The 26,713-nt window shown below is 37.8% G+C and overlaps 1 protein-coding gene across 1 annotated transcript in view; it reads left to right on the forward strand.

Moving 5' to 3' along the window:
• BANK1 (B cell scaffold protein with ankyrin repeats 1) overlaps nt 1-26,713 on the forward strand; it is a 132,460-nt gene that overhangs the window by 18,061 nt on the left and 87,686 nt on the right. Inside the window, exons 3-6 of the mRNA XM_030948002.1 lie at nt 7,471-7,536; nt 18,686-18,834; nt 19,992-20,130; nt 22,664-22,806. Coding sequence (XP_030803862.1) covers nt 7,471-7,536; nt 18,686-18,834; nt 19,992-20,130; nt 22,664-22,806 — 497 coding nt within the window. The remainder of the gene's footprint in view (nt 1-7,470; nt 7,537-18,685; nt 18,835-19,991; nt 20,131-22,663; nt 22,807-26,713) is intronic.

Genomic DNA, 26,713 nt, shown 5'->3' on the forward strand with positions numbered 1-26,713 from the left:
ATTTTGTCTACCGAGCAGAATATTGTGCTTTTCTCTTTGTTACATGCAAGGTGCTATTTTATTGGAATGGGAGCTTGTGCTTGAGAAAAAAACCTGAGCTGCAGAATGTCTTACTCAGAGCTTAACCTAGTTCTGGATGCCCATGAACAACCAAGAATATTCTTTTGAACACTGGGGTAGAGAGACTCCGGCTGAATGAGTGACCTAGCTAGATGTCCCTGCTGCCTTGTGCTTGAGTAGGTAGGCTTAAATATACTATAGGGCTTTAAAACTGCCCAGAATGTCTACACACAGTCTGCCTGTATGAGATGAGTGTTTTCGAAAGTACTTTTTAGAATCCTTCTCCCCAACCATCTTCAGTATTGAATAACCTCTTCCTCGTACAAATCTCAGACTTGACAATTTGGGCCCATTTGGTTGTCTGTTTTGGTTTCAGAAGATGATGTTTGTGATTTCTGTCTGTGTCCAATATGTAGCTTCAGACTGAAGCTTCTTGGCAATTTTTAATGGGATGAAAACAGTGGGTCTATACTCTGTGTATGTGTGTGTATGTATATTTATAGGAAGCTTAGATACTATCAGTTGACACATGCACAGGAAATTGCAAAGCTTTCTGCAGCAATAAACAGTTTCCTAGAAGACACAGGAAAGTTCTTTGGTTAGGTTAATGCATTCACAGGAATACTTATTGCCTGTACTCTTGGGACTTAAGTGCAATGCCAGATGTTTAGTAAGTGTTCAGATGATCACTTTGACAGTGACCAAAATCGACAATTTCAGAGATTAGGAGAAAGCCGAATTAATGAATAGTTGTTGAAGGCCTCAGTCTCAGTGTGTACATCTTTACTGGGGATGCATAGACTGTGGCTGGGATCAGACCAGTTCAGTGAACTGAGCTAGATCCAGGACTGGAAGTGGTGGTGATGCCTGGTGTTTCAGAGGTAAGCCCTCCTCCACACTCTAAGCTTAGAACTGCTCTGGCCCTGTTTTCTGTGTGCTGGTATGCCCTGGCCATCAGCCAGGCCAGCTTAAATCAGTGCTTGATAGGAGACCTCTGCTCTGCTCCCTTTTGCACAGTGAAAGTGTTCCAAGTAAGAGATTTGCTTTCATCTAGTTGTTGATTTAAGCTCTGAGAAAGATGCCCATGGTTTGTCATTATTTACCATTGCTTAAAGATAATGGTGTCTGTATATATGATACTCTTTTGTAAAATCTTGTTGAGCTCTTAGCCTTTGTGATACCTGTGACAGGGGTTTTGACAGGCTGCACATCTGGGAAAGAAGATTTGTCCCTTGTGTTTAAAATTATTTGCTAAGGGATTGTTGAATATATACAAGGATTATTTTTCCCTTGGAGTGGTTTTTTTTTTGCCTTTCATTGGGACCAGACACACAAAATTTCCCATTTCTCTTCATATGGATCATTGTCTTCAATCCCTCTTGTTTTCAGTGCTCATCCCTAGACCATTATATTCTTGGCCCTTTTAGAAATAGTAATGAAAACAGTGTTGTGTATATACTTTGCGGTTTTTAGATTCTTTTTTTCCCACTAAACTGTTCATTACTCTTAACTTATTCTCCTAAGCATTTGTAGCTTCTTGTCTCCTCAGTATTGACAAGAGCTGTTGCTCTAAAAGTGACATTGAGTCTGAAAACTCAATAATGTGCTTTAATTATAATGGCCATACCACATGCCTTCCACTGCAACTAAATCCTGTTAATCCCTTTGGACAGTGGGCCATCAAGATCCTAGAACTAATGGATGCCAGGGCTCAGGAGTGGCCTGCAGGCAGTTAGAACAGCTGAAGGTGGATGCTAAATCAGATTGTTATCTCACAGTTTAACACACTGCTGGAGAACGCTAACAATGGCATAGCATAGGTGCTAGTAGTCACCAGCCTTCCGCTACAGATTTCCTTACTCAGGAAATCTCATGGGCAAGGTAGGTTCTTAGCTGTCTCTTCTCTCCTAGGTGCTATTCTCTTTGCACTATCCCTACAGCTTGAGATTGAAGACGTACAAAATAAGTCTCATTTTATATGCCCCCACAATTATTTCACCTGCCAGATGATGCTGGTTTCATCTTCTTGGAGAAGACAGGGCTTTGTCTGTTAAAACTTCCTTCTGGCTCTAAAGTAGTATATATACCAAATATTGTAGGCAAAAATCAAAACTAATTAAAATGTTGAGTAAAACTAAATGGAACAGAAGATGCAGGGGGTTTTGTACTTAGCAGAGAGCTTGTTTGTAATGTGGTTCAAACAAAATCTGAATGGTTTGTCATGCCTGTTTGAACATCTTCTTGGAAGAGTAAAGGGAGAACTAAGATATGGAGAGTGACCTTTCTAACATATATTTTCAGGATGCTGACAGACTTTATTATATTTGTCTTCTGCATGAAGAGGATCACAAATATTTTTATTGTTGTCAAAAGATTCTTTTTGCAGGATTTGTTTGTAAAATACTTCACTGTTCAAAAAATCAGCCACATTCAGATTCTGAGTTGGTTTTGAATTTTGTAGATCCTGTGACTATTCCCAGAAAAAAGATAACCCCTAGAGAAGGAGAAGAACACTCAGAAGTTTTATTTTTTTATGTTAACATCTAAGGTGGTCCAGTGAGACTCTAGAATTCTGACTTTTCTTTATCAGTTTTTCCCAATATTGTTGAAAGTAGAATTAGGAAATATGTTTTGCTTGTCTGTCTTTTCCTTCTCCTGTGTCTTTTTGCTACTTGTCCTTAGTCTGCTGAACTGTGTACCCTTTTTTTAGATTAAATTGACATATTTTCAATGTATTAGTTCAGTATCCTGGTGTACTAAACATAGCTGGGGTTTTTCTGTTTAATCCTGAAAGACTTCAAATTCAGGCAAGCATGTGTTTATCTAAAGGATCTGTAGATAGATATTTACATCTGTAGGTAGTTAACTTAGATCCTTAAATGTCCTCAATTTCTCCTGAAGTTGTCATCAATATTAATGATGCAAAAACAAAACAGATCTTATCTAATACAAATAATTTTGTGACACTGTTTCCAAAATGCATTGACATTTGTATTAGGCTTTTGGTGGGGCTTCTTGGTACAGCTCAGGAGTCATAAGTATCCATTACTTTGCTTGTGGTTTTATTAGGTTTCATTTTTTAAAGCTCCACAAAAGCAACTCTTGTCACTTCCACTTCCAGATTTTTCTTCAAGCAGTGATATCCCTTTTTTCTTTTAATGCCAAAATATGACAAGAATTTACTTCTACAAAATTTGGTAGTTGAGAACAGCGCATCAAATCTATATGTATCCATTCATTATCTGCTATTTTATTAAAAAGTGAGAGGTACATAAAGTAATACAACCCAACTAGAAAATGGTACCCGTAGTCTTTGACAGCCTAGGGAAGATTCTCAAAACAATTTTGGAACTTTTACCTGAGATGGCAATATGCCATTAATTTCTGATTGCTTACCTAAAAGATATTCCATGTATCTGCAAGCAATTTTAATGACCAACAAGAGTAATGTTAAGAAAACTACTTTTGCAACTAGTAGTATGGTATATATGTGGACAAATGAGATACTAGCATAGGGGGCTTTTCTCTAATAAGTAAATGTGGGAAAAGCAGGCTGGGGGTTAAAATAGGGCTTAACTCATGCAGATGTTCAGACCATTTCAGATACTCAGGGGCTAATTTCCTTTGTGCAGACCACAGAAAAGAGGAAGCAATAATTATATTTTTATTGTAACTTTTATGGTATCTGTTTCCTGTTTCATTTCTAGTGCAGTGGCATCAATTTTATTGTGATTTGATGTAACATTGAATACTGAAGTGATGTTTCACATTTTGACTCCACTGCTTTGCTTGTTCTCCTGTAAAATCCTCTTCACATTGGTACTCAAATAGAAGTAATGAATGCCAATGGGGTTCCTTAGGCTATGAGCAAGATTTGTGCTGATGACCTAAACCCCTGATTTAAGTGGGAACTTTACCATTGGCTTCAGTGGGAAAGTGCTTCATCTAAATTTTGATGCTGACTTGGAGTCTATGAGAAAATTAAGCTAAAGTGCTTAAGCTAAAAAACCCCAAAGCTGAAGAAGAAAATTACTGGAGTTTTTGGTCTTGTTTGTTTGTGAATACTAAATACTGTGTGTGTGTGTGTGGTCTTGATTGTGAAGATTTCTCCCCTGAACATGCAAGACTAAGTAAATAGAGAAAACTTGGTGGGTGGTTCTGGCCTTGTTCACTGCCAGGAGAGGCTTCAAAAATGATATCACATGGTTGTGCTTCTGTTTACTCCTTCCCCAATGTATTTACATTCAGACAGTGCATACTACTGTTGGGGTTTTAAGGTAGTGATGTCATCTGCTTATTGTAGACCACTTCAAATGCCAATTACATTTTTAAAATTAAAATGAAAATAGTCTGTGTGACTGTATCATAAGCACAAAAGCAGAAGGGACCTTTTGTTAGTTGGCGTGTGCTGCAGTATAGCTCTCATTTCCATTTTGCCCTGACAATGAGTCTTTGAACTGCTCTGCAGGGACTGCTAAGATTACCAGAGTATTACGTCTTCCTGAGATGCTGTGCTTCTCCATTCCACTCAGGAGGGACGCCAGTACAGTGATGGGGGTTGGTAATGACTGCCAACAAAAAAACTGGTTTGTGTTACCAACTTCTTTCGTCTGACATGAGATCCTGGCTATTTTAAAGCAGAAGAGAAACTGAAGTGATTGTCTGGAGGTGGTAACCCTGAATAAGATGTTGAGACTGTCATCCCCTGTAATTTAAACTGTTTGACTTCTTTTCTATTTCTTCTCTTTTTTCTGCAAAATTCAGAGAAGACTTGTTAGGGTTTATTTGTGGGGTTTGTGAGGTTTCTTAGCAGCTCATGTTCCAATCTATGTAGCTAGTCATGGTAACCTGTTCCCTTGGATTCTGAAGTATGTGTCATGTATGTGATGTTTTTCCACTTATTTTTTCCAATAATTGGATGCAAATTTATTACACCCAGAAAAGTGAGTGCACTGACATCTTAAAGTTTTTAGCATCTTTTTTTAAGAATTTTTTTAACATTTTTAGCAGCATTTAGGACACACTCATTAAAATTTAACTTAACAATAGAAGTCAGATGACTAGAACATAAGCATTATTGCAACAGCATGTACTAAACATACTGCAATTTTACTTGTTTATTTAGTTTATAAATTTTTTATTTTAAAAATAAATTAATGACTTTATCATTTTTAGTCTGCTCTTTCAAGATTTGAAACGGACATCAACCAAATTTGTATTTGTTTATGGCCCAGTCATCAGTCAGTATTTAATTACTATTGTGAGACTGTTTTTCAAGCTGACCAATAGTTTAAGACTCCCTACAATTATGTTGGCAGGTAATGCTGCAAAATGGCTGTGTGAATCTGTAGTCTTATTAGTCCTTCATGTAATGTATTATTGAGTCTGACTCAGTCTTGCACTGTGCTTACCAGTCACAATTGCTGAGAAGTTATCATTGGAAGGCATCTAGAGAAGACCTCTGTAAGGGCGCCCCTGGTATATTTTTTTGCACACAACTGTTGTTATAGCAAAATTGGTACTTGTAATTTCACCATAATGTTACTTCTGTTAGATTAGTGCTATCTTCTTGGAAATGGGATAAAATAAGGGTTGTTTTGCAGTCCAGACTAAAGAAATTGTCACTTATCCTGGAAAAAATGAAGTATAACACCAATTTAATTTTATAATAGGAAAACAGAATCAGATTTTGCTCTTGGTAGGGTCTCTGTGTACTTACGTAAAAGGCTGTGAGTCCAGAACTTGGTCCTGAAAATGTTAATACAGTATCTGGTGGGGCACAGGCTGAGAGAGTTGGGCCTTGAGAAGAGACAACTGAGAAGGGACCTCCTTGATGTTTATCACTATCTGAAGGTAGAGTGTCAAGGGAATGGAGGCAGGCTCAGTGATGCCAAGTAATAGGACAAGAAGCCATGAGCAGAAACTGACGTTCCACCTAAATATGAGAAACTTCTCTACATGGGTGGCTGAACATTGGAACAGATTGCCAGAGGAGTTGTGGAGTCTCCCTCACTGGAGATGTTCAAGAGCTGTCTGGATGCAATTCTTTGCCATGTGTTTCAGGATGACCCTGCTTGAGCAGGGAGGTTTGGACCAGATGAGCCACAATGGTCCCTTCCAACCAGACCCATTCAGTGATTCTGTGTTGGATGCTGTTTGACATCTTTTGTTGCGGCATTGAGTGCCCCCTTAGCACATTTGCTGCTGACACCAAGCTGTGTGGTGCAGTTGACATGCTGGAGGGAAGGGATGCCATTTGGAGGAACCTTGACAGGACCTTGAAGTGATCCCACACAAACCTCGTCAAGGCCAGCAAGGCCAAGTGCAAGGTCCTGCAAGTGTTGGGGCAATCCCAAGCGCAAATACAATCTGAGTAGAGAATGGATTGAATGCAGCCCTGAGGACTTACAGGTGCTGGTTGATGAGAAGATAACACATGCACTTACAGCCCAGAAAGCCAACTACATCCTGGGCTGCATCCAAAGCAGTGTGGGCAACAGGGCAAGGGAGGGGATTCTGCCCCTCTGCTCTGGTGAGACCCCACCTGCAGTGCTGCATCAGCTCTGGAAGCTCCCAGCATATGAACAACATGGACAGGCTTGAGCAAGCCCAGAGGAGGCCATGAATATGCTCAGAGTACTGGAGCACCTCTCCTGCAGACCGGCTGAAAGAGCTGGCATTGTTCAGCCCAGAGCATAGAAGGTTCTGAGGATAGGACAAGGGGGAATGGTTTTGAACTAGAGGAGGGTAGGCTTAAGTTTGGTGTAAGGAAGAAGTTCCTTACAATGAGAATGGTGAGGCACTGGAATGGATTGCTCAGAGAACGTGTGGAGGCCCCATCCCTGCAAGTGTTTGATGCCAGATTGGATGAGGTTTGAGCAGTCTGGTCTATTGGAAGGTGTTGCTGCCCATGACTAAGGAGTTGGAGCTAAATGTTCTTAGGGTCCTTTCCAACCCAAACCACTCTGTGATTGTGGTACCGTCTGTAACCAGATCTATTGTATTATCAAACAAAGCACTGTCTTGTCTTCCAAACTGAAATGTCTGTATCCATTTCAGTTTCTCACTTTAATGCACATGATTCTATTTTTTCCTTACACCCAACTCCTCTCACATTGTTTGCTATACATCCCTATTCCAGGGAAATGTCTTCCTCGAGTACACTTTTCTCACCAGCTCTGGTAAATTGAAAAAAAAAATCAGTCAAAGGGACATTTACTGAAAAAGGATAAATACAGATCTCTCTAGGCTTGTTCCTCTCTACTAGCCCTTGGATTTGTTCTAAGATTTCTTTTTCTATCTGCAGAATAATAGCTGTATCTTACATTTAAAATACATACAGGTTTTAATCTTAAAAAAAGGTGGAAATCAGTGTGATGATATCTTCTTTCTTCTTTCTTTTTTTCCTAGATAAACCATGGTATGAAAATCCTGGAGATTCTGTGTCTTACATCTATGAAGCAGTTCTTGCAGATGGTGAGTTGAATTCTCCTTGCATTTCAGAGAGTAAAACCAGTACTTTTCAGAAAATTAAATTTGTTCTCTTACATCTTGTTAGACATGAAAGGCAATAACCATCCCTACCACAACATACAGTTGTGTGGAGAAACATGCCTTGTTCTCAGACATCCACCTCCACATCAGTACTGTGAGGTGTGAAAAGGGGAGGAGATACAACAGGGTTTTTTTTTTTTTCCCTTTGGGTTTTTTTACTGTGATTTCAGTGTAGAAAAAAGACATGGAGACCTTTCCTTTCTTTTTCCCAGCATGAGGAGTTTTGCTTGTAAGAAAGAGTTGATTTAAATTTACATCAGTTCTACTCACATCACATTTGCAGCATCATTCACTGACAGCCAGTGGCTGGGAGATCTGCATCGCAGCTTCAGCCCCTGTTGACATTTGTCATTCTGGTTTATTTGTAGCTGTGAAAGTTTATAAAGAGTTTTAGTAGGAATTGCAGATTGGCAAAATCTTAACATGCTTTTATTAAACAGCTATATCGTATGTTTCCTGTCCTCAGTTCTTACTTAGAGAACTTTATTTCTGGGTTGACACTGATACAAAGTAATTGGCTTAATAGCACCAGCATGCTTACCAATGCAAAGACACAAGTAAGTTATTCCAGAATTCCTGGCATGGCAGTTCTGTGCTGCTGGACTCTGAGGTTAGTGGCTCTCTTTCCTATTCAATCCCCTTCCAAATTCTGATAAGGGTCAGTTTGTGAGTCTCTTGGCATCTTGGGTGTAATGGTGTGGTCTCAAGTAGAAAGCTGCTGTAAAGCTGTGCTGGTTTATCCCTAGAGACCCATTGTCAAGGTTTCTATGGATGTCTCTTTTGGCCCTGTGTTGGATGTGCCATGGGTCAGTGCACTGAAGTGTCTTGGTATGAAGGAGGCTTTCTGGCTTATCATCCACATGCCAAATAAGTTGACCCCACCATTTCTCTCATTCATCACTGTTATGTCCAAAAATGAGACAGTAGAATAGGGAATGGTTAGAGAAAACAGAGTCACAAGAAAAGAAAGGACTGAGAGGGGCCTCCGAGCTACTTCTGTTTTCTTATGGCTGTTTGAGGAGCAGCTTTAAGTCCAAGTTTACTGTCAGCTGAATAGTTCCTATTGAAATAAAGTGATTTGGGGACTTTCCAGCAAAGAAAGTTGTGCATTAAAAGCAAAAGTTTCACTTGAAATCTTTGCAGAAGTTCCCTGAACAGTGGATCTCAGTCAGCTTTTGGCAGTCATCCTGAAAGCACTGATTGTCTGCAGCCTTTGCTGGTTAATGATGTCTAGTTATTGCTAAGAGAACCAAAGGGATGATCCATTGTTGTGATGAGTGAAATAGCCAGTTAGAAATGAGGGATTGCCAGTAAGGCATCCTGTATGCGAGGTTATGGCTGACTCCCAGAGAAGTATAAGAAAATGCATGGCAACATTCCTTCTGTAGGGATGCAACAGGGAACAGTTACCTGATACCATTGCAGAGCTTTGGAGGGAAAAGTAGCCCAACAAGTGGAATGATTGGCATTTCTGAGATTCAGTGCATCAGTCAAAGCCAAGAAAGATAAGATGGCAGCTGCAAATTAGCCAGTATTTGTGCCCTCCAGAATGTAGGGTAAACAGACAGGGTTTGACTTTGGAAGAATTGTGAAAAAGTGTTTCCAGGGACTGTCTCTTCTCTATGCTTCTGCCTAATAAGAAAGTGTATGAAGTGCTAAATTGAATGAAACACACAGAACAGAAGTGTGAGGAGAAATTATAAGTGAGGAAAGGGTTTTTGCCAGAACCCTATGAATTCCCAAAAGAATGGTTCTTTAAGTTAGGTCTGCAGTGGATAGTGGCTTGCTGAAAGCTGAAGTTTGTTTTGTAGATACAAGCATCATACAAAAGAAAGGATAACCTGAAAGAAGATGGAATTTTAGCTTGAACTGGAATGAAAGTTGAACAGAAGTATAAATCTAAATGAGGAATCTAAAGCAACAGGGGTGGAAAGAACAGTGAGTAGATGATAGGACATATTAAAAACAAGATCACTAAAAAAATATTCCTATATTCATTAAAACAAAGATAGGGAATGAGCAAGGCGCTAACAATCAATAAGAAGTGATTGACTAAAGTGAATTGGGCATGGCCTTGAGGAAAAAGGTCAGACAGTACATTGGAGAATGGAAAAACAATATGATCACTGAAATCCTTGGGGGAAATATGACCTACAAGCAGATGTGAAAACAATTGATTTGCTGCTGAGTGAGGGAAAAGATCCAGTTGTGGAATGCTAATGACCATAATATGAATATATGAGGACTCAGTCCTGTAGGTGATAACAGAATAAATCAGCTCTTCAGCCATTCACAAATGTTTTTATGTGTTTTCTTTATTTTTGGTTTCTGTATGAGAAAAGAGCACTTGTTACAATTACTACAGAGCCATATTTTGAGACTATACCTTGTGGTTCCTCAGGAAATTTTCTGTTCCCCAAAGAATCATTATTTATAATTTGTACTAAGGTAGAAAAATGAAACAACTGTACTAGGATCTGGGAATACAGCCTTGTCACCACAATATAAAATATGAATGCATGATTGTGGAACTACAAAGTAGAGATAAACTCAGATTTAGGTACCCATTAGGTGATGCTCAGCTTCTGAAAAGGCTCCTCCCCTTCTGTGAAGCAGCTTTGTCTTTTTTAACATTTACCACTAAATGTTAAATTTAGCACTAATTAACTGAAGCAATTAGGAATGGGCAAGTGGAGCACAAAAGGTAATTTTAAAGGGTCTGCCTATTAAGTTTAACAGCAGACATGTTTTGGTCCTGCTCAGAGGTCTCAGCAAGGTAAGATGTATGTGCATACATTTGTATCTGTATCCTTTACCAAACTAAGCTGACAACAGGCCAGCATTTTTTAACAAAACAAATGGCATCCCCTCTGCAGATAAAGAGCTCCTAGAGTACCTCTGCTATGCTATTCTTTTCCTATAATGCTATCTAAAATCCTATTTTAATAAAATGTATCTGTTCTGTTAGATTAGAGGACATTGTCTTAAAAAATTAAGACCTCAGATTACCTTCTGATTCATAACTCTAACAAAAAGGAAATAATCAGGAGTTAGAAAACAAGCATGGTTTTCAGATGTCTAAAAATATCACTCTTGTGTTCCCAGGAAAGTGGTGTACCTTTTAGCCCACTTTAAGGGTCAATAGCTATTTCAAACTGAAGATGAGAGTAAATTTCAAAGCAGCCTGTCCTCAGTGACTCAGTCCTGCTGACAACTCTTTTTTTTTTCTTTCTTTAATACCAAACATGTCTGGAGTGAGTCTTTCTGCTGACAGCAGCTGTGGTAGCATGGCACAGGAGACATGTGGTCTCTTAGACAAATCCCATGTAATTTAGAGCTGTACAGATCAAGAACAGCATCATAAATTTAATCCAGACATTGATAAGAGCCCTGTGCAGGTATTGAAGCTCTGCTGTCATTCTGAGACTAAAACACCCTCTTTGGTAAATTACCTGCTGCAGTCCAAGCTAGCTTCTGTTACCTGATTGATTTAAGGGATGCTGTAACATGGAGTATATTGTTTTGTGTCAGTATACATTCTGATATTATTAATGACATGTCTGAGCAGGTTGAAGGCTGAGAATGCCTTGTACCAGTGCCTCTCCCTCCAGCCTCTCCCACTGCAGTTCTGAAAGGACTTTAGTTATGTTAAACTTCACGACTTTCCATCCATGTTCTTTTTTTATTATTTTAAAGAATAGTCTTCATAAAGAGAACAGCTTCAAACATGGCCATGAGAAAGTTTGGCTACTCAGTCCTTGAGAGTGATACCTGTAAAAACTTAAACCCCTTTTCAGCTTGAATGTTGTGCCTCCCTGAAGTATGTTTTGATTCTCAGACCCTCCTCTCTGTGTCCTTTTATATGTGTGTATTTCTAAAGGTAGCAGTGTGCCACTTCTGTGTCCAAGCACAGAGTGCAGCTTGAGCCAGGCCAGTTATGGAAGAATTGAATTGGAGATTTGAGGTAAAGGAGGCAGTTGGCAGCTGCAGCTGGCCCCTTTGCAATAATAAGTAATTTGCAGGACGATTTTATCAGACTAACAAGTTTTGGGGATTTTACAACCCTGGATGCCTCTGCTATCAGTGGTACTTAAAGTCAGTAGCAGGAGGATAGCCTGTCTCAGTTGCAGCAGCACATCTCATTATGGGCAATGTTTAGTGCTGTATAATCCTTCACTGAAACAGAGCTGAGAGGGGTGTGCGCTAATAGCACAGAGAAATGGAACAAAACCACCCAAGTGTTCTTACTGTGGTAGAACTCCAGTAACTCTGAAGTGGATGGAAGAACTCTATAATAAATCATTAGGCTTCAATAACTGAACTTCTGGTACACACAGAGGGACAGACTTCAGTTTACTTCTCTTTGGAGAAGTATGCAGACTCCAGAAACTGGAAATAACAGGCTTAGGCTTCATCAACAACTCTGCTCAGCACCCAAATGACCTCAGGCAGCTAGTTATTTCCAAGCTAATCAGTATGCCTAATAGAAACTTTTTGGGACAGTCTTGCTATGTGTCAGACTCATCAGAGTAGTCATGTTCCTAGTGCTGCTGGTGAAGCTGAAAGTCATGCATTTCATTGCAGAAAAAAATAATAGAATGAATTGATATGCAGTAAAAGATAACATCAGTCCCAAGGAGCATCTAAATATATCCATCCTAGCTAAAGCACTGACAAAATCAAACATGTCTTCCAAATCATAGGCCAGTTAGAACTAGTTCATTGTTATAACTTTAGATTGCTTCTGAATACAGAGTTACAATCATATGAAAGTATATATGAAAAGAAATGCCTACATTTTCATGCAAGTTATTTCTTAAAGATTACTGATAAACTCATGCTAAATTGCCTTTTGCAGTTTGGGGAATTATTTGAGGGCAGAATCTTTTGTTTTTACTATCAGATCCCAAAAGACTACACATAATAAGACTTTCATATTCTGTTTAGATGCATTCATGATGACTCCATTAGGCTACAGTTATATCAAAGTGATAAATTGTTGTGTACAAAAACATACATAATGATAAAAGACTAGATGAACATGTACCTCCACAGCAAATCAGTCTTTGCCTGCGTGTGTATAGTAACTCAGAAAATAATAGATGTGGGGGCTTTCAGGGATTTCTGTTACGGGAGAGAAATGTTAATGAACACTACAGCACCATTGGTTGCTAAGATGACATAAACACCAACTTTATATATAATATTCAGAAAAGGAAAAACTGTTCTTGATAGCTTTTAAAGGAGCTGTCAGTTTGATACTTATTTGCAAGAAAAGTTGTACACCATAGATACAGTAATAGAAATATTTTGGAGATGTGGGCGAAGTAGGCCAACTTACAGAAAGCTACTGTTTTTGACAGAAGAACTCAACCATGCAGGAGAAACTGGGGCTGAGAATGCTTTTGAGAAAAACAAAAATAACTGTCAGTGTATTTGCAAAAGATAGTACTCTCAACATAGAAGCATTATTTAAAGTTTGTTCACTAATAAATATATTTATCATGGTTTGGAATTTATTCATCATAGAAAACAAAGAAATTAAGAATGAAGTCAGACATTTTTGTGTTTGAGTATGTATTAATAATTTTCTGTGATTTTTGTAAACCTTTTCATTCCTAAGCCTTCTCTCACCACTGTAAAAGAAAACTTCGGCAGAGCAGAAAAGGGGACTTGCTTTGAAATAATATCTTAGAGAGTGCTTATGGTAAAAATGAGTAAATCCCACATTTATGCAAGGAACACAGTCCCACTGAAAGAAGCCCAGTGTGGTGTATGTTTTCTGCCTCCCGTTTCTCACAGCTTTTCTCGGGTAATTTATAGAGCAATTTGTGCAGTTAGAGGCTCCCTTTCAATCCCACTCTGCTGCACTCTCTGCTGAGCTCATACAGCATTTTCAGATACCCACACTTTAACGGGATTATCTTTCATAAATGTCTATGATAAACTTGTGGCAAATTGCAAGAAGAACATGATGTGCATATGTCTTTTTTCCTGTTTTTTCCCCCACATTACAGGCGGTTACTTCATTTTTTTCTGTATGGTTCTTCTTTAATCCGTATTTCTGCTGGGCACTCACAGAACCATTTGACTTCAGGCTTCTGAATTGCAGGGAAGTCACTTATACATGGCAACCTTTTCAGTTATAGCTCACAGAACCCAGTGGCACCACCTCTGCCTTTACCGCATGTTATGCTGTAGTGTGCACCTACCATACTACACAGGATGTCTCCTGCACTTAAAGGATCTGCTGTAATCCTCTTTTTTAAAAATCTTTGACACTGGAACACCCTGACTTTTCTTTCAGGTGGCAAGGTGGCCACAAGTGCTAGATGAACTTCCCGTTCCTTGTCATCTGCCTAACTTGATTTACCTATATTTCTCATTCTCTTGTACGATGTGTGATCTAGGGCTAATTGAGGACCTCTTTTGTATTGCAGTTTCGAGTTCTTCAGCTGGCATTGCTTTAGCAAAACTTGATGAAGAGCTAAAATTTGTACAGCTAGCAGGCATTTTGCTTTTGTGAAACCAGCCTAATTTTGTCGGAGAGATTCATTTCATGGGTAGCCTTAGAAAACATATAAATCTTTCATAAGTTTGTTTTCTGCTATTTTTAATGCCCTAAATCTGTCACATACATTGTTGACTCAAAACATGTAGCAACTACCCAGTAATCAAAGACAGAGAACACTTCTAATTCTCATGTAGGCTGCAGTAAGGATAACTAAAGAGTGTATTTGAAAGGTTAGAATTTGGGAGTGAGGGAGAAGTTAGATGTGGTAGGAGAGTTGCTTAGAAGCTATAGTGAAGCATTAGTTGTTGAATATACAGGAGACTTGAGATGCATTATAAGAATTTCTTAGTTTATGTGTATAGGAATACAATTTCAAAGTCATTCATGAATCTAGTTCAAAATGTTCAATTGAAAGTAATAATGTGTTTCAAAGGGTCTTATGTAAAAGATACCAAGTTGATGTTTTGGAGTTACATGAATTAGGAAAGAACACTGAAGTGAAATTGAAAACATCTGTGCTGTCCCCAACTAAGTTACAGTAAATGTGTGTTATATTTTAGTATTTAAAATTCATGTAAATGTAAGATCAGTCCTTTCATTGTGGCCATCAGCAGCAGATATTTGTCAAAAGTAAGCAAACAAAAGTAATCTGATTAAAATTAAGCATTGCCCTCTATACTTGATGATAATTCCCAGTAGTTCTGCCCTGTTTACTCAAGGGAAGATTGTAAATGATTTTTCCTTTCTTTTTAGCTTTTGGCTCATAGTGTTGTCTGTGCATCATTGGATATAGTTAATAATTTCTTATACTTTGATCCTACAAGAAAGGGTCTGGTTTTATTTATAAGTTATTTTAATTGTTACTGCTACACTTTAGAAACCTCACTAATAGGTCACCATTATATAAAACATTGAAAGAATGAGTTCACCAAGCAACAAATACCCTTTAACAAATCCTCTCTCTTACATAGTCCAGCATAATATTGATGTTCCTTTTATTTTTGAGATCATCTTCACCCTCAGTTATAAGTTCTTATTTTTTCTGAAAGCCTCAGGAATTAGTGGAGCTCCTTAGCCATTGCTTTCAGGTTAAAAACAAGAGTGTAATGAGGGAAAATAATGAAGATGTCCAAAATTGAAATGTTCAAAAACTTGAGCATCTGGCAACACCTTCTGCCTACATAAAACAAATATTGTCTATCATTGCTCCATTTGGCTTACTACAGTCTCATTATTGTTGTATTAATACCTTTATGAGCTACTTTGTTTCAGTTAATGCCAACAAGCCAAGGCTTGCTTAATCTCTGGTGTATTGCTTCTTCAGCATTGACAAATAACTTTTCATGTGGTTGTTTCATGTTCCACATTTTGGGACAGATTGTGTGCAACTGCTTGTGGGAATTTGAGGGCTGGAGATGGTGGTTCCAAACTTTGGTGGCTGTATTGCAGTGATCCTATAGATCCCTGTGGTTCTTGGACTATTGTACGTGGTTCATTGATTGTAAGGTAGACCTTACATTTAGTGAAAGAGGTCTTGCTTGATGGTTTTTAGCCAATAAATTGATAGCCACTTTCAAGTCAGCAGGGTAATCCTAATCGTCTTAAATATCCAAGTCTTTGATGTAAGAGCCATGTTTATTGGTTGTCTATTATTGGGATAGCTGTGCTATCACAGTAGTGACTGGGTTGAAGTTCTGATATTGCATTTAGATATCACTAGGCATACAAAAAATATTAAAATGCAGTCATTAACAGGGGAAAGAATGTTATCCTAATTTAAACCAACTTATTAGCAATAAGATTAATGTTCTCAGTAGATGAATTATTGGCATTAAAAGGTGAAAGTGACTGCTATCATCTTTGATAAGTAGAGTGCAGACTGTAGAAATAAAATTGTCATGAACTTTACATAGATTAGAATGCATCTACGCGATCCTTGAAGAACAATCACTGACAGATGGCTGACATCTGAGAATCCAGTGCCTTACAGAGTTGTTATTCATTCCTTTCATTTTGTCAATCTGATAGTGGAATGTTTCTTGTCTCTGTGAGACTCTTTTGCCTAAAGTGGCAGAAAAAATTCAGAAGCAGCATGTACCTCATATGAGTTATCTTCTGAAGTGGATTCTGTGTATGTAAGATTTATGAGTAACTTAAAATGTGAATACATTCCCAAAATATGTGCTGTGGGCGTACATCATCACAGGATCATAATCAAAGGAAGGTTTGGGGTGGACAGGACCTTAAAGACCATCTAGTCCCAATCCCCTGGCCATAAACATTGACACCTTTTACCAGACCAGGTTGCTCAAAGCCCATCCAACCTGGCCTTGAACACTGTGTGGCATGGGGCATCCACAACTTCTCTGGGCAACCTGTGCTGGTGTCTCACCACTCTCACTGTAAGGTATTTCTTCCTAATACATCTACTCTAAGCCCACCCTCTTTGAGTTTGAAGCTATTCCCCCTTGTCCTCTCCCTACATGCCCTTATAAAAAGTCCCTCTCCATGTTTTCTGTAGGCCCTGTTTAGGTACTGTAAGGCTGCTGCAAAATATCATAACTGTTTTCCTCAGCAAGAGTTTTGGGCTTCATTTTTCTAAAGGGCAGTGCTAAATAAAGTCTAGTTTTCACAGTGATAATCAGAGAAATTATTGCACTTGTATTCTGAGCTGGATTAGTTAAACTTCATTGAACTGTGTGTGGGTTCTCATTCAGAAACAGAATAGCCTTTGTTCAGTGTAGCTTATTTAATTTTTCAAGTAAATTAAAACAAATAGAATTAATGCTACTTTAGTAAAGTACATCTACATGTAGGTTCAGTGTAATTTTAACAACTTATGCTGAATTCACAGCTTTAATTCAGAATTATTTTGTGTTAAAGGCATGGGAATATAAGCAGGAGTAGGATGGGCAGTTTTTACTAGCTAGTGATGGTCATTGAACCTGCTTAGATTAGATGTTGAGGGAAACTTCAGCTTCTTAAAGGAACTATGGACATTTGACTTCCCTCCTTCCCTCCCTCCTTCCTTCTACAATTAAAACATATCCCTGGATAAAAAAGATTCTACAATAGGATGCCATGGCATAGCTGCACGTAGCAGACACATTTATTATAGTGGTGCTTTGTTAAATCTACGCCTTAAGGAAGGCAAGATTGGTAAGGCAAGGAAACATTCTGTATCAGATGAACTGGTGCATATAGGGGAAGTAAAGGCAAGCGAGAATTGAGAAAGCTAACTCTAGATTGCCAGCACTGCTGCTGTCTGGAAATGTTTCTGTGCCACTTGGGAGCACTGTATGGTATGTGTACCTCAGTTACTTGGGCACCTTTTCAAAGAAATGAGAAATGGCTGTGGTACTTCTTTGAGCAAAGCCAAATTGCTACTGTTCTGCATTCTGCCCATCACTAATTTATTTTAATATTCTGTATCCATTTAAGAGGAAAATATGTACGTCAAAAGTTCTTTGTATCCTTGAATGTAACTGAGTGTGAGTCTTTCATAACTTACAAGTAATACAAGACAGTGTGGATGTCTCTCAGGATATTGTCTCACCAGCCAGTCTAGATTTTTTAACTCTGGACTGCGTGAAATGATATCAATAACCTAATGAGATGACTGCAGTATACTGACTAATCCTCTGTGATCAAGAGCTGCTGCAGTCCTTTGAGATGGGTGGCAGGAGTGTTTCACACAGGGTAATAGAGTGTCTGGAAAGGAGGAGTAATGATACAGCTGAGGCATAGTAGCTAAAGGATACCTTTGCTAAAACCCAGGCTTTGTCAGAGCTCTGCGGATGTGGTTAGTTGGCAGCTCTTTTTCATGACTAAAATTCTGCAATGTGGTGAAGGATTCACTGTGTTCACTAAAGGCTCTTGGACCTTTTCTGGTACAGCCAAACTGAAAAGAAACTGATTGTAAGCTACCTTTATAACTGGCATAGCATTTCCAAGCACAGATTATCCTATTTAAAAAATATATGGCTTCCACCCATCATTTTTTCCATTAAGGCAGGCAAAGGCCATGGAATCTGTACTAAAGAAATCTGTGCCTACTGTCATAGTACCATGTTACAGGTATCACTGCCCTCACGTAAATAATTCCACTAGACAAGTGGATTGACGTTGTAAACATATATCATGTGCTTATTTACATATAAAGAAAGGAAGAGTGGTAAAAATCCTGTTTTATTCTAGTGTATGAGCATTCTGAGATGACAGAACTGGGTGATCTCCTGACTTTGCTGTTCACAACTATTTGTGAATAGACTATCAGTCTAAAGGCTATGTCCCTTTTTGTTTTAGGAAGACAAAGCATATGTGCAGAGCCTGTTCATGTAAATCAAGGCTTCAGGATCAAAACTTCAGAGGCAAGCTCTTTATCAAAGGAGGACATCTCATTACATTTACATTAAGGGAATTTTGCCAGGCTTTCATGTGATGTCCTTAATGTGACTCCAAGTCCCATATGAGTAATACATTGGAAACCACATCACTGCCATGTTTTGTTGGTTTAGGATTATTAACAATGTTCTTGTTTCACATTATTTATTTCAGATCACCAGACTATCTCTGATATTGACTTGTCAGATGTCAGGGGAGCATCAGAAGAAATAGACCTCACTTTTAAAACAGAGGTACTTTCTGAAAGATTAGAAAGTGATGAGCAGTCAATATTGGTGCTTCCAAGAAGAATATCATGTGAGGTAAGACTTCTGGATTCCAAAATCTTTGGGACAACAGTCAGTGTTCTTCCCCTCCTCTTGCTGCAATCTAATTCATACTGTATCTGCTATTTTTCCAAAATTGTCAAGGGACCAAAATGAGAGTGCACCTAGACTGCCGTGGGATTTATTTTGCCTTTGTGTTGCATCCATGCTGTAGTCAAAAGATTTGGAAGTAAAGTCATTTGGAGACAGTTCTATTAGTTATTTTGCAGCTTGAGTATTACTGTCATGTGGGCCTTATACTTCAGAGGGAGCAAATAATCAGGCACTTCTTGAGAGATGTGGGATTTGTCCTGGCAAGAATCCAGGATGGGTGTATATATACGTGCATATGTGCCCATACCATGAATCACACAGGACTTGTGTCAGCACAGACCTAGTTTGAGTTTAAATTAAATCAGAAATATTTATATGTGTCTGCATGCATATGCAGTGGACATAAATGTTCATATGTGCTTTTAATCAGAGTGGCTGTGAGGAACATGTGACAGCATAAACAGAGGAAGTAAAACATCCAGCACTGCATCCCTTCATATGAGTGGCCGCAGTCAAATATGGAGGTTGCAGTGTACATAGAATGTTATAGATTTTGTTTGCTGTCTGTCTTTTAAAGATGATTTGCACACATTATTTCATTGTTGAGATCAGTTCTAAGGGAGTGACTGCCTCTGGTTCAGGAAGCAGTAGAGGGCTATTGTCTCATGTCACTTGCTGCTTCTATCTACTGTCACCTTACTGGAAGAGGTTAAGTGGGTCTTAAAAATTTTAGGTTCGTGCATTCTTTTTAAGATAGATGTCATTCTTCTAGACTATAGAGGGGCCTTAGAAAATGTAACAATTCACCTACATATGCATTTAAAATACTGTTTTAAAATATTCTTGTGTAAGCTGAATTTAAAATCCTACATTAAATTTAAATCCTATGTTCTTATGTCTTTCATGTAAGAAAGGAAACACAAAAGGAAAGCTCATGAAATACTAAAGGAAGCAGTGAGATACCATCATATTTTGGTAGTACGATTTTTTTACATTAAGCTGTTGGTGAAGGAAAGTTCTTTCAATACACTTTCAGTATAATGTTACACTTCCAATATAATTTTCTGAAGGACTAATGGGAACATATTTTAATTTTGTAGAACCCTGGTGAAATATTCATTCTGTTGAAAGAGGAAATAGATGAAGAAACTCTAGAAATTGAATTCATAACAGATAATCAACAAATTAGAATGCAGACAGCCTCTTGGAACAAAAAGGTCAAATATGTGAAAGCCCTAGGTAAGAAAAATATTCTTTACCTTTAAGAAAAACTAAAAAGTTTCAACTCCCTTCACTTTTTCTAATAAGTAGTTTCCCTTTCTGCTATTTAGTGGGTGTTTCCTGTAAATGAGTTTTGCACACATAACTTATAATGTAGAGAAGCAAGGCCTTGCAATTTATGGGAACCTAGGTTCTATTATGTTGGTTTTCCGTGGTTAAATGGCAGGTGGCAGTCTTAAAATATCATTGATTAGTTACAGATTAACATTCTCCAAAATTACTGCCATAAAATGCAAACCTAATATTCTTTTCTTATTACTCTGTTACTAAATGTGTCATTTTATATTTAATGCAGTAAATCTGGTTGTTCTCCTCTCCATAATTCTTAGTGATGCAGGAAATAGTTTCTTTTTGCTGTTCACATTCACGTAATTTCTCTGTATCACTCATCTTTGCTAGTTCCTAATGGTTTTTTCTATTGCTCCATCCATAACTAGTTGATAACAATTTCTCTTAGAAGATCTGTGTAGATTTAAGGGGCCCACCTATCCCCATTCTTGATGTGAGTTAAGAGTTAAGACATTTTTCACCTATGTATTCAGAGTGTAGTTTGCTATTGAGCTGCATGCTGTGAATTGCCAGAGGAACTTACATAATATTTTATTATAAAATTTTTGCAATATAACCTTAGATAGGAGGAAATACTACAATAATGGGCTACAATTTTCCACTGTGGCTTCTTGGAGCTATGTTTTGGTAATTCTGTGACTTGATGATTTCTGTGGCTTGGTCCTGGTGAGACTGCACCAGTCAAATGCTGTGTCCAGTTCTGGGCCCCACACTTTGAGAAAAACACTGAAGTGCTGGATTGTGTCCAGAGAAGGATAATGGAGCTGGGGAAGGATCTAGAGAGTAACTCACATGAAGAATGGCTTAAGGAGCTGGTGTTGTTCAGCCTGGAGAAAAGGCTGATGACTCTCAAAACCTACCTGGATGGAGTCTGTGCCAGGTGGGCTTTGATCTCTTCTCCCAGGCAGTCAGTGACAGGGCAAGATGACATGGCCTCATGCTGTGCCAGAGGAGGTCCAGTTTGGACATCAGAAGGAATTTCTTCACAGAAATACTTGTTAAACATTGAAACGGGCTGCCCAAGGAGGTGGAGCAGTCACATCCCTGGAGGTGTTTGAGAAATGACTGCATGTGGCACATGTGCCATGGTCTTGTTAACAGGTTGGTGGTCCATCAGAAGGTGAACTCAATGATCTTGGAGGTCTTTTCCAACCTAACTGATTCTGAGATTTTTATCCTGATCACTGTCCAGAGATGATGGCCACATATGGGCTGAGAGTTCTTTATCCTTGTGATGGTGCAGAGAGTTTGTTTTTAGAAACCTGACTGGAAAGTTTGTAACAAGCACGGAACTTCCATCTGCAGCTGGATTTCAGAGAACAAAAGCTGCACTCTTCTTGCACAGATCTTAAAAGAGTCTTCCAATTTTTTTTTTGTGAGAACATTGTTGATCACAAAAAGGTTTCTGTAGTAGTTGAAGAACTAAAATGCAAAAAGTTAATGAAATATGAAAAAATTGTCAGAGAGCTGTAGCTAAGTTTAATTATGTTTCATATATCATTTGTGTTTGATGTTTATTCTGTTTTAAAACCTGTAAAAGTGGAAATTTGGAAATATCCTTGTTTAGGTTCATCCAATTTGATGTTATGGGAGAAATGCTGTGCTTTGTTGGTTTTTTGTTTGTTTTTTTTTTTTTTTTAAGCCCACTTTTGGGTAGTTTCCATTTAAGTGATTTAATGTGATGTACTATTAGTCTAGCTTCTCTGGCCCTATTCCTCTTCTCCGTTTTCAGAATTGCGCCTTTTTTCATTGTTTTTTTTGGCAGAGTTAGTATTTTAAGAAGACTATGCTAGTATGTTCCAGCAGAATGCCTGGCACAACAAGCACTAATGGGTTGGGAAATGTGCTCATAAAGTAGGCTTGTGCTGTGCACACAGAGCAAATCATGCCTAAGTAACAGACTACAAGTGCCTCTCTCCTTGGCTTTTGCAAGGTAAACAACTGGAATGGATTAATTATACTGCAATTTCTGCAGCCTAGCTCAAGTACAATTTTGAGAACCTTGACTGCAATTAAGAAAAATGTTTCCTAAGATGAATAACAATTGCTCTATTTGTGATAAATGCACTTTTCCTTAACAGGTAGGCATAAGGGAGCTGATTATAGGTCATCAGTCTATCAAAGGGCAGTTGGAAATTTTAAGCATTCTGTTTTCATCTCCTTTCTAATGTGAAGCAATATAATGCCTTTGCTTTATAGAGATTTAAAGATATCTATTTTCTTTTGTCAGCTTTCTGATGTTAGACTGCAAGACTTGAATAAAAAAACTGACTACACTGAATCACCTGTGAAATGGAAATGCAGTCAGTTCATCAACTCTGTTTTTCTGTGATATTCTCTGGTTTTTTACTCATTGCCTGAGATTTCTTGTCTGGGACTGTAAAATTTTTTCAGCTGGTGCTCTGATTTGTTCTTTCATAAGATTTTCCTGCTGGCCCTGTATATGTAAATGTCTACTGTGGGGGAGTCATTAAGAGGACAGCACAGATTGAATACTATACTGCACTAGAGGAAATTGAACCCATTTTAAAGAAAGTGGCTGACCCAATAGCTTTCACTTGTCAGGTAAGTTGACTTCTCAAATTTTAATTAAAGAAAATAGACTGTAAGTGACTTAATGAATTAAGCGATAGTATGCAATCTTTTGATTGCACAGTAATTCGTAATGGCTCAGTAGCAGGCTCAGGATTAAGAAACCTGCCTCTGAGATGTCAGGTTATAAGCAAGTCAGGCAAGAGAAAACAAATTTTACATGTTCTTTTTTTTGTTTAGAGAGTGATGTAAACAAACATTCTTTGCGCAGTATATGCCCAATGAGCAGCATGCTGCACTCCAAAGGTTGAAAATAAGAACAAATATTAGTGAAGTCCCTCTCCATTTAAAGTGTTATTTTTTGTATGTTCTGAAACCAATAGAAGCAAGTAATCTTAAACCACATTGGGAGGGTTGTTTTTCAATCACCATCAAACCAAATTTTTCTGGCATAGCTTGTATGGGAAGCAGTAGGTTGCTGTTCATGTAGAGTCCATTTACAGCTGCTGAATTCTCATTCATGTGATTTGCTGGTTGCCATGCAGATTCTTTGCGTATATTTAGAAAAAATCAGGTTTTGAGCTGTGTTTCAGATCAGAACAGCAGACTGCAGTGCTCTGCAGCATGTTCTTTCCCAGTGGCACATAAGAAATAACAGGAAAAGAAAGCATATATTAAGAAAGCACAGAATCTCAAGTGTCATTTGTTGAATGGTGGGTAGCCCAAGCAGACCTTGCACGATGTCTATATTATAATTGCAAAGCCAGAACAAAAATAATAGATTGTTTTTCCACTGCAGACAATCTCATTTTCCTGTGACAAATATACCTTATCCACCACCTAAGGCATTACGCTTATAACAAAAGGATTAATAAAATATGATGGATTGCATTATTAGTGTTCTATTAAGGATGAGGCTAGGCTCCTTCCAAGTACAAGTTACTTCTGTTCTAGAAAAAGAGGCTGTTGCACAAGAAAAATAGTGCAACTCAAAGAACAAATGTGTTCTTAAATTCTTTATGGTATCCATCATTTTTTTAGCCTGTATTTTGAAGTATATCTAAGTAAGCCTCTAACAGGTTTCATTTAAACCTGTATGCATAAGAAGTATGCCATAATGATTTAAAATTTATCATTAACATGGTAACCTAGATACCTGCAACACACAATATATTTCCACAGTTATTTGTGTTATTCAGGTGTTTGACCCTTTGTTTAACCAGCATGACTGATATTTATTAAAGTACATGCAATTCAAATCATATTCAAATGCAAAAATAATTCTGTGCAGAGCAGTAGTGTTATGAAGTATGTTTAACATTTTCTCACCTTTACTCCTCTGAATAATAAGCAAGGGTTTAAATGAGGTGACAATGCTATATGCTGTTATTTTTGTTTTAGTAACTGAAAAACTAATGTTGAAAGAATTTTTTTAATTGGGTAAGGTCTACAGTCAACACAATGTCATGTGTTTTGACATGTCAACACAATGTCTGTGGCAAAGTATTCTGATGGTAATTCCTCTGTAAGTATTCCTCTGTGTCCCATTTAATTGTACCTGCTGGACCTCAGAGTGCAGTACAGTAACTACGTAGGTAGCTAAAATTTTTCTGCAAACTTCTAAAATGAGCTCCTGATTTAATGTCAACAAGCTACATCATAAAGATGCAATTTACAGAACATAATTTAACTTAATCTTTAAAATATGTTCACAAAAGGAAAACAAAACAGACTTGATACTAATTAGAATTCCCATCAAGTAGCAGCAGTAGTAGTAACTTCTGTTTAACCAGGATAATTAAAACCTTTGAGACTATCCACTTGTTTGCAAAAGTATCCTGGGGCAACAGTCATTTATCTATGCAAAGTAACAATCAAACACAATGGAAAACAAATCTGATAGAAAATAGAAAAGGTTACAGCAATTATTGATCAAAGCAATATGACTCTGTGATTCAAGGGAAAGTTCAAGATTTTCACAAATACCTGCAATCTGAGAAGTATCTCCATATTAAAATTCTGTGGTGAAAGCAAATGACTTCATTAGTTCATACCAAAGACACAGTGCTTGGGTAAAATGCTTACATTATTTTCTCTATTGCTTGCCAACCTTTCCTGCTCCTTTGAAATGCTCCACTTTGTCCCCCAATAAAGCCAAAGAAACAAAACCCAACAGCTATTGGGTTACAGCTATCCATTCCTTTTAGTGATGGTCAGATGAATTCGTGCATCTTAGTGGGAGACTATCAAAATATGGTACTGCTGCGTTTATGCATCTGGTTTTTGCAAGAAATTAAAGATTTGCATTAGCTAAGGTTTAGATTAAACATAATCTAAGATTTTTACAAATCATGGTTTTGTATAAAGTTCTTTGCTACATCTGATAGATTGTAATTTTGAGTTCAAATTTTTTCTGAATTTAAAAAGCATTTACCAACATCAGCAAGACATTTTAAACAACCAAATAAATATTTAAAATGTAATTGAATAAATAATTAAATTAGTTTCTTTGCATGAGTTTTGAAGTAAAAAAACCTGAAATGTTGAAGTAGGAAAAGTTGGGATCATAATAACTGAATCATAATGCTGAATGGATTTGCTATGAGAATGTAGGAGGGTGAAAGTTGGCTAAAGATCATTATTTTTGGTTCTCTCACTTTCACAATTCTGCATTCAAGAAACTCTCTTTATGTTCTTACAGTAACCTGATATACAGAATGATATTAAGGTTTTTATAATTCATAATTAAACTTCTTTATATTTCATGTTTTACTTTACATCAGCTAATCATTTCAGCATTCTGCTGGATTTATATGCTGTATTGATTTTTCTCTCAGACTTTCTACCAAATGGAAATATTGATTCAATTATTTAGTGTTGGGGTTTTCTGGCATAGATTTATTTGGTTTCAAAATTTAAAAAAAAAAGAAGCTAAGGTCATATCCTTATTACTGAAGCTGGTAAGTTCATGTTAGCTTGAGTGACTTAGAATATCTGGAGAGATTGAGGAAGTCTTTATGACAAGCTTTGGTTGAATAATATTTGTATGGTTGTGAGATACTTGGTATCTTAAATGATGTTTTTATCATAGTCATTAAACAGGATTCCAGTTACAGTTGGAAAAGAAGAATGAAAATAAACTGCAGCCTCCTCTATGAAAACTTGTAAATATCTATATGATTTATGTGGTGGTATTTTGTATGCACCTCTACCTGATCCCCAAAGATACTTCATTTGAAGCCGTATTTAATATTTCAATCTTCTCAGCTTACATCAACAGCTGTTATTTTGAAATGTTTCTTTCTTTTCCTCTAGGTATGAAAGCTTTTCCTATTCTATCACTGGCTAAAATTGTCAGAAATGCCTGACTGTTTTTAAACCTAGCCCATTCTCATTGGCAAAAGCAATCCAAATATGGAAGTGCATATAAAGTAGTGTCTGATATGTAAGAACTAATGAAGAAGTTGATCTTTATGTAAATGTTAGCTTGTTAGTACTACCAAAGCCAGTGGAATACACTAATTTGCTGGCTGTGGATGCTGTGTTTCAGTGGCACACATTTTCAGGGCTTGGTTAGCAGTTATTAAAGAAAGTAGGTAATCCTGTTCACAAAAGTAGCAAAATATATTATGCTTGGTGGTCTCCTTTTTCAAGGATGCTTTTGGAATCCCAGCTGTGATGGTCAGCACTTGGGGCTTTTCTGATCACAGCTGCGTCCTGTTGCTCTGGGAAGGGGTGAGGGAATAGAGGCAGTGCCTACAACTGGAGAGGTGGTGCTGTGACAAGCAGTGAGGCTTGTGGAAGGATTTCCAGTACTGGAGCAGAGAAGTTGGCTGTGCTTCAGAGAGTGTGGGAAGAATTGTCTACAAGCTCACTAGCTTAGTTCTGGAGTGCTGCAAGGGCAAAGAGGGAAACTAGCACTATTGTGTATTATCTCTAG

Source organism: Camarhynchus parvulus, chromosome 4 (assembly GCF_901933205.1).
Source record: "Camarhynchus parvulus chromosome 4, STF_HiC, whole genome shotgun sequence".
Taxonomy (NCBI): Eukaryota; Metazoa; Chordata; class Aves; order Passeriformes; family Thraupidae; genus Camarhynchus; species Camarhynchus parvulus.